At 40.0% G+C, this 9,044-nt stretch overlaps 1 protein-coding gene across 4 annotated transcripts in view; it reads left to right on the top strand.

Annotated features, from left to right (window-relative positions):
* The window catches only part of LOC110038935 (probable bifunctional methylthioribulose-1-phosphate dehydratase/enolase-phosphatase E1), a 63,639-nt gene that overhangs the window by 22,903 nt on the left and 31,692 nt on the right, over positions 1-9,044 (top strand). For all 4 annotated transcript variants that reach the window (XM_020743863.1, XM_020743864.1, XM_020743862.1 and 1 more), the window contains one exon: positions 731-820. In XM_020743863.1, the coding sequence (XP_020599522.1) occupies positions 731-820 (90 nt within the window). The remainder of the gene's footprint in view (positions 1-730; positions 821-9,044) is intronic.

Here is a 9,044-nt window from a genome sequence, read left to right as displayed (position 1 = left end):
CCATCTATACCTCTTCTTTTCTATTTATTAATATATTCGCCTTTGTGCTATATATATATATATATATAGTAGATAGAAATAAAAGGTAATAGAAATGGAAAGGGATGGAAAGGAAGGGAATAGAAAGTGAAAGGAATAGAATAGGAAAGGGAGATGGGAGGCAGAACTGGAAAAGGGGATCCTCTCCTTTGGGCGGCAAAGCCTCCTGGATTGGTCAGTTGCCTCTAGAGACTCCCTTGCTGGGCCGGCTGGTCCAGCCCTTCAACCGTAGTTGGCCTGCGGCAGGTAAGCCTTGTGTCAGGATTTATCTTCTCTGCTCTCTTCTACAAGTGCAAAAGCAGTGATCACATTCCAATATAAAAACTACGGCTTAAAGGTCAATAATGAAAATGCAAGTCTAGCATAGAGCCTCATGACATCATTATTTTAGAGTTTTGTGTCCATGGGAAGCTGTAATCTAGGTCTATAAGGTCCTCAATGATGAAATGCATTGTTAGTTCCATTCATTGTTTAATCTAACTTGTTTTAATTACATTTTTACTGTTCTATTAAGACTTGGAGTCTCTATCAGAGTCCACATTAGCACATTATAATCTATTAGCTATATAGTTAAGACCAGCAATTTCTGCATTATCTACCATGTGAAGAAGTTTAGAGTTCCATATCATGAATGTTTACATGCCTAAATATTGTAGTAATGCCTGCAATGTTGAAGCTTCTCACTTCTCAGATTTCAGCATATCCAAAGACAACAGCTGTGCTTGTGCGGAATCATGGTATATACGTCTGGGGAGATTCTTGGATAAGTGCCAAGACTCAGGTTTGTTACTCTTAATTTTAGAATTTTCTTTCTTTTAAATATAATTTTTATATTTATATCGCTCTTTCCTAATTGAATCAAGTTATTTTTCTAATTTTTTTGCATGAATGGCCGTCTTCTTCTCCACTGAATCCACTACACGCTTTTTGGTTTTCCCACTTCATGCAGCAAGCTTTACATCTACTTTTTTATAAACATATTTTTCAAATCCACCATGCAGCAAACTTTTACTGGGCCAAAAAAAAAAAAAAAAAAAGAAAAATACGAATATATATATATATTTATATATATTATAGAAAGCCCAAAAAGGTTAGTAGATTAACTAGAAAGAAGGATACAGATACAATGTGTTGAAGGACCCAAACATGACACCCCGTCCACACTAAAACCACAAGTGGTTCCAAAACTAGAAAATACAGAAAAGTACAGTAGAGACATAAAGAAAAAACCTAAAAATGTTAAAATACAAAATATCAGGTGGCTAGAGAGCAATCCAATTTGGTTTTCCCTCTGCCTCTGGTGGGAGCAGGCTAATAAGGTGGTAAGATGTTTGCCATTGCCAGTAGTAACCAATATATCATCCACTATGTTCCCTAGCTGGAGTCGGCCTCCATTCTTCTTCTTCCTCCTGGAATAGACCTGCCATTCTTCTTTCGAAGATTGGCTCACCTGATCTTGGTCTAAAGTGTGTTGGAGATGTGTAAATTGTTGAATGTTAGAAGCAACGGTATGTTGTACCAGTTGATCTGCTATTGGATCAAAGGAGCACTTTTGTGTGTCTTGGCATGTACGTGAGTCTTTATTCAATAATAGTGGGTGGTGTAAGCACAACTCGATCTGTAGCTGTAGTATGTTGTTCTTCTTCAGGAACTGCGGTGTTGGGAAGAGGATCGGGTTGCATTTTCTCAACAAGGATAATAGTTGGCTGTTCTTTAGTGATATCCGACCTTAGATGAGGATGCAAACGATAACAAATAGTAGAGTTGTGACTAAATATATTACAATGAGAGCAATAAGCAGGGTGTGGTTCGATTTCAACCATTTGTCGATACCCGTTGCGCCCGTTGCGAGTGGTTTCACTCCACACCTCATTCGGAGCATGTTGAGTGATATCTCTCTCAACTAACACACAAGTCATAGAGGGTCTGGTGATAGCAAGCGTAAGACTATCAGCCCTGAGAGACTTACCGTAAGCAGTTGCTAAGGAGTAGAGAATTTCTAAATTGAACAGATGTAAGTTTAACCGCAGAAATTTTATCCAAACTGGAATGATAGGGGACTCAGCCTTTAGGTCGAAACTAACAGTCTACTTCAGAATTTTCATATTACGGTTATCGATCTTGATAACTTTCCGAGAAAAGATGCCAGTATAATCAACATCATGAGACAACTGAATCAGTATGTGCCGACCGTCAAGTAAACCAATATTCCAACTGCCCAATAGCTTCATAGTCTCAAACTCTTTCTGAGTGATCTCCAATTTTGGGTTACTATATAGAAATTACCCCATTAGAGCAAAACGTCAAGAGGACGCGAGAGTACTGGTTTCAACCTCTGTGAGAATAAGAGCAGACTTCCCAATTTTTTTCCCTAAATTTTTTATGAAGGTGTGATCGCCACCACCTTCAAGAGCATCGTGAAAAGATTGAGGAACATTGTAAGATTTACCTATACGAAAACCAGTCTCTGATTCTGAAAGAGAAGCACGAGTAGGAATCGAGAGGTCGCTGGTAAGTGCAGTAGCATAGGAACGAATAGCCATCTCTGCCGAAAAGATTCTGTCGGACAAGAAGTGAGGAGACGTCGTCTGAAAGGAAATGCGAAAACATGGGCAGAGCAGTGTGACAAACGCAACCAAGCAAGCAGTGTAGCAACTCTGTCGCCAGACCGAGACGATGCGAGGACTGCGAAGGAGGCGTCCTGGACAGACGAGGACGTCGTCTAGAAAGAAATGCTCTAGAAAGAAATGCGAAAACTCGGCCTGCCTCGTCGTCTGGAAGGATGCGAAGTCGACGCGACGACATGAGCACCGCGACATGAGCACCGACGTCGACGAAGACGAAGCAGGGAAATAGAAACGCGAGATAGATCCGTGTAGTAGAAAGGAGATCCGTGTAACAGTATATATATATATAATTGCTCAAGAAAAACCAACTCTATTCATTAAAAACTTGGGCTTATATAGAGCCTACAACATTCTTTACAAATAAATTCCTAGACTTCTTCTATATTTCTTATTTACAAATAGGACCCTAAAGTATGTACAATTCTCTATATTGCCCCTTAAGATGGGCAAAAGATATCCACTAAGCCCATCTTGTCACACAACCTAGATAAATCTAATGAGCTGTTCATTTGTGAGGAAGTCAGCTACCTACGCTCTAGTACCTACATTACTTATCTTCAGCAATACACTATTTGTATTCTCCTTGATGAAGAACCTATCAATCTTCTCATGCTTTGTTCTGTCATGTTGCACCGGGTTGTTGGCAATGCTGATTGTTGAATTCTTGTCGCACAACTTCATTTGAGCTCCTTGGTCCACCTTAAGCTCTACCAATTGAGCTGTTAGCTATAACATCTCGGCAACTCCTAAGGCCATAGCTTTGTACTATGCCTCTAGCGTCGAACTCACGACTACCGAGTGCTTCTTGCTATTCCAAGAGCCCAAATTGCCCCCTACGAACATGTAGTATCTTGATGTGGATCTTCTATCATATGCATAGAACAATCAGAGTCATAATAGTCTTGAATGCCTATTTTTCTTGAAGATCAATTCCTTCTCTAGTGCACTTTTTAGGTACCTTAGAATATGATACACTGCATCCATGTGACCCTTTCTCGGATCATACATGTAGTTACTTGCCACACTTACTGCAAATGATATGGCGGGACGAGTATGACTCATATTGATGAGATAATCTACCAACCTCCGGTACCTCTCACGATCAACTAGCTCTCCTGTCTCTGTGCACTCATTTTCCTTCTGATCAATTGATGAAACTGCAGACTTGCATCTCCACATGCTTGTCACTGTGAGCAAGTCTAGCACATACTTCTTCTGAGATAGAGCAATCACCTTTGCTCCTTTTTTTCCGTTGCAATGCAACCCAGTAGAGCAGCGCACGAAGTTGCTGCTTTCTCCTACCTCTGCAAACAAGGCACTGTTCCTACCATCACCGAACTTTTTCTTCTTCTTCAGTATTGATTTTGACTTCATGCTTGCTGCACGATAGCAGTGTCAGCTTCAATAACTCCTAGCAACTCACAGCAAGCGCGACGTTGACTCCACCTTTTTTGTATATAGCACGAAGTCATCTTAAGCATGAAATCAAAGACTTTCTCTCTTTTCTTCTTCTTCTTCTTCTTCTTCTTCTTTTTTCTCTTCTTCTCTACACCAAAGTAGCTCCCCTTCTCTTATGATTTCTTCTTTTCTTTTCTTCTTGGACTTCTTCTTCCTTACTCGGCTAGGGCACAACCTCTATTCTCGATCTTTCTGCTCTCCATCTCGCTCGCTCTTCTGTTTGGAATGAGAGGAAGTTTGGAAGGAGTGTGAGTTAAGATTCCTATGAGGGGGCGTGACCTTCCGAACTAACACTTATTTTATTTATTAGTATTATAATCATTTATTTGTTTAACATCATTTATTACAATCTCCCCTCCTTATACTTTTGAAAATAAACATGAAATCAAACGTACCTCAAATAAAAACCTGTGGATATCTTTCTTTCATTTCAGATACCTTCTCTCTTGTTGCATCCTTCTCCGACCCATGCCCCCATAAAATCTTCACAAAAGGGATCTTTTTGTTTCGCAGTTTGTTCACATCATAATCCAAAATTCTTTCGGACTCCTCAACATAAGTCAAATCAGGGTTAATATCAATTGAGTCTGCTATCACCATTCTAGCTTCATCTCCAATATATTTTATGAGTGAAGAAATATGGGAAAATATTATGCACTCCCTGCATATTTGTTGGTAAAGCCAATCTGTATTTTAAAAGATTGATCTAAGATTAGGCTATCACCAACTAAGGATTAGAAAAGAAGACATAACGAAGACTGCTTTCAGGACCAAATATGGGAACTATGAATTCGTATTGATGTCATTTAGACCGACAAATGCTCTAGCAGTTTTCATGGACCTGATGACTAGTGACTTCAGGCAATTTCTGGATACTTTTGTGATCATTTTTATAGATAATATTTTAATGTATTTTAGTGATGAAGTCAGCCATGCAGATCATTGGCATGCTATGCTACTAGTTTTGAAAGAGAACAAACTTTATGCCAAATTGTTTAAATGTATGTTTTGGATTAAAAATGTGGCTTTTCTTAAGCACATTATCAATGAAGATGGCATATCTGTGGATCATAATAAGATTAAGGCGATTGCATATTGGCCAAGCCCTACTACTGTAACGGAGGTCAGGAGATTTCTAGGCATGGCTGGTTATTATAGGAGATTTGTTCAGGGGTTCTAACAGATTGCTACGCCATTGTCAAGGTTGACTCAGAAGGCAGTGAATTTTGTATGGTTCGATTGTTTTGAGGAGGTTTTTCAAAATCTAAAGACTTGCTTTATGTCTGATTCAATTTTAGTCATTCCTTCAAGTTCAAATGGGTTTCAAATTTTCAGCGACGCGCCTTTGAGGTTTGGGTTGTGTGCATAAGCAGCAAAGAAGGGTCATTGTATATCCATCACACAACAACTGAAGAATCACAAAAAGAACTATCTCACACATGACTTGGAGCTTCCTGTAGTTGTATTTGCACTCAAAATATGGAGGCATTATTTATACGGCGTTAGATGCGAAATTTTTACTGGTCACCAGACTTAGAAGTATATCTTTAGTCAGAAAAAGTTGAACCCGAGGTAAAGGAAATGGCTAAAATTTATTAAAGGTTGTAATTTAGATATTCAGTATCAACCAGGGAAGACAAATGTTGTGGAAGATGCGCTGAGTAGAAAAGCTTCAGGTAACTTGAATTATTTATTTATTTAGCACAAGCAGTTAATTAAAGATATGCAGAGGTTGAAGTTATCTATAGTTGATTTTTTTGATGCCAACATAATTCAACTATATGAGTTGACGGTGCAGCCAACTCTAAAGGGCAGAATTGAAGATTTTTTAGCCAGAGATAACAGTATTCAGAAAGTTCTGGAGCAGGTTAAGGCTGACAATTTGAAGAGATATGAGATAGATCAGAGTGATTTAACGAGGTATAAAGGTAGGGTTTATGTTCCAGATGTCGATAACCCGAGGAAAGAAATTTTGGGAGAAATACATTTATCTGGTTATTATTCTTCCAGTGAGCAATAAAATGTATCGGAATCTCAAAGAAGTATTTTGGTGGCCAGGATTGGAGAGGAGTGTGGCCGAACATGTGGCCAATTGTCCTTTATGCCAGATAGTGAAGGCCGGACATTAGCGTTTTGGAAGTCAATTATTTCGTTTACCAATTCCAAAATGGAAATGGGAAAATGGGAGAAGATTGCGATGAATTTTGTTATTGGTTTATTGAGATCGCGTCAGGGTCATGATGTTATATGAGCAATTGTCAATAGACTGACTAAATATGCCCATTTCTTGTCTATAAGACATACAAATCCAATTTAAAAGCTAGCCAAATTAATTATATGTGGATCCAATTATGAGGTTGCATGGGGTGCCAAAATCTATCATCTCTGACAGAGTTGGAAGGTTTATTTCCAAAATGTGGATGAAGATTCAGGAAACTTTAGGCACTTGACTGACTTTCAGTACAACATTTCACCCTTAGACTTATGATCAATTTGAGAGGACTATTCGGACCTTGGAGGATCTACTATGACTATGTGTAGTTGACATTGGTAAAAGTTGGGAATCATATATACATTTAGTAGAATATGCTTATAATAACTGTTACCAAGCTAGTATTGAGATGGCTTCATATGAAGCTTTGTATGGAAGGAAGTGCATGACACCTCTGTGTTGGACTGAAACAGGTAAAAGATAGATTATTGGTGTTGATTTGGTTGGTGATGCTACTGAGAAAATTAGACTGATCAGAGACAGACTGATGACAGTGCATGAAAGACAAGAAATATTAAGATGCCAAGAACAGACCAGTTGAGTTTGAAGTTAGAGAGCTTGTTTTTATCAAGGTCAGTCTATTGAAAGGTGTGCAACAATTTGTGAAGACAGGAAAATTTATCCCCAGATTTTTCGGTCCTTTTGAGATTCTGGAGAAGATTGGGAAAGTGGCTTACAGATTGACTTTCATCTCTACACAATCCCTCACATGTTCCCCCACGTTTGGGGTCGCAAACTGCGACAATTGCTCCTGACAGTTTCTTGCGCTTGCGCGCCCGGGGTCTCTATATGCGATGGAATGAACGAGCGCCTAGGTGCCCAAGGGTCCGACGCTTAAGAGCTGGTATTGCGGCGCCTATAGGCCCAACGGTTCGCTCCTAAGTGCCAACAACTTGGGTTTGGAAGGCAGGGACTGGCGTTTAGGTGCCCAAGGGACCAGTGCCTAGGCGCCACTGTCACTTTGCACCATTTAGCTCCAAATCCTTGTTGACCTCATTTTTGTGAGGTCTTGTCTTCTCCCCTTAGAGCCTAGATTTTAGCTCTAGAAATTCTTATGGACCATCTTAGAAAACTAGAATTGAGAATCACCCTTCTAAAAATTCCAGCCAATTCCTATTTTTCTTTGATATCTAGCATCTTTGGCACAAACCATCGTCTTATGAACGAGCGGTTATGGGCTATGTTGCGTAGATTCAAGGAAAATGTTCCAAATAGGACTTCAAGCCTTAGGAAAACATCGTCACGACCTTTTTCGTCACATACACACATCAAATACACAAAGTTCACAAAGTTGCGCGAAATCGGACTTCAATGAAGCCCAAAGGACGGGTGAAAATGCGAACTTCTCCGGATGACCTCCGACGACAAATTGGACGGCACCAACGCGTCCGGGATACCAATTTTGGTAGGAAATGACACCCATATTGTCATGCTCTCGACACGAGAAAATTGGCACGCAAACCGGTGAATTAGTCAAAATGACCGCTGACCGCAAAACAAACTGTACCGACACGTTCAGAATGTCGATTTTGCCTAGGGAGGACACCCATTTTGTTACGTTGCCGCGAGTGAACAAATCACGTATTATTTTATATATATATATAAATTTTGGTAGGAAATGACACCCATATTGTCATACTCTCGACACGAGAAAATTGACATGCAAATCGGTGAATTCGTCAAAATGACCTCTGACGGCAAAACAGATTGCACCGACACGTCCAGAATGTCGATTTTGCCTAGGGAGGACACCCATTTTGTTACGTTGCTGCGCGTGAACAAATCACGTATTATTTAATATATATATATATTAAATTGATATAAACCAAATTGTTTCTTTCCCTAAAGCCCAAAATCCCTAAATCCTCCCTTCACGTCCGCAAAACCGCACGCCCGAGCCTTCCCTCGCGTTCGCGAGGCCGGCCCGAGTTTTCTTCGTCTCCGACCGCGAACCCTAGCCGAGCCGACAGAGGCGCGAATCTCTTGCGGCCCCCCTTCTCGTACGCCTGCTGCCCTGCGAAAGCCTTCAACCTGCTCCCATGCCTCTGCGATCCTCGGCGTCACCTCCTCACGTTTAGGGCTGGCCGAAGATTGAGAAAAAGGGGAAGTGCTGCCAAAATTTCTTCTCTTAAAATCTTCTTTGATTTGTTCATCTCGTGTGCTTGAGCCTTTTTGGAAGTGCTGCTGGATTTTTGTGGCTTGTTCGGTTTCTTGCTGGTTCACTCGATACCTTTGCTTGGTTGCTGGTTGCCTGGTTGTCTGGTTGCTTGCTTGGCCATTGGTATTTTAGGTTGAAGCTTTGATAGAAGGTGTTGTAGAAGTTTTTCTGGGTCTATTCTTGCATTTACTTTGGATTTGCGTCGAGAGGTAACTTATTCCCCTCTCTTTTCTCCTCATTTTTAATTCTCATGATGCTTCTTCAGTTTGATTTTATATGAAAAAATCGGTGGCTTATAAAAAAAGAGGGAGAGAAGATAAGTTTTGTTTCTTGAGGATTTCATGAAATGCATCCTTTTATTTGGAATACTTAAGATGGCCGGATTTTCATCATGCTAAAGTCATAGAAGTGTTTGATTGAATCATATGAATTGTGTTTTGTTGGTGTTATCACTCCACATGTACTGTTTGCTTTATTTTAAGTTGAAAAA

This window comes from Phalaenopsis equestris, unplaced genomic scaffold (assembly GCF_001263595.1).
Source record: "Phalaenopsis equestris unplaced genomic scaffold, ASM126359v1 Scaffold234382, whole genome shotgun sequence".
Taxonomy (NCBI): domain Eukaryota; kingdom Viridiplantae; phylum Streptophyta; class Magnoliopsida; order Asparagales; family Orchidaceae; genus Phalaenopsis; species Phalaenopsis equestris.
This window is presented reverse-complemented; position numbering and strand designations above follow the sequence as displayed.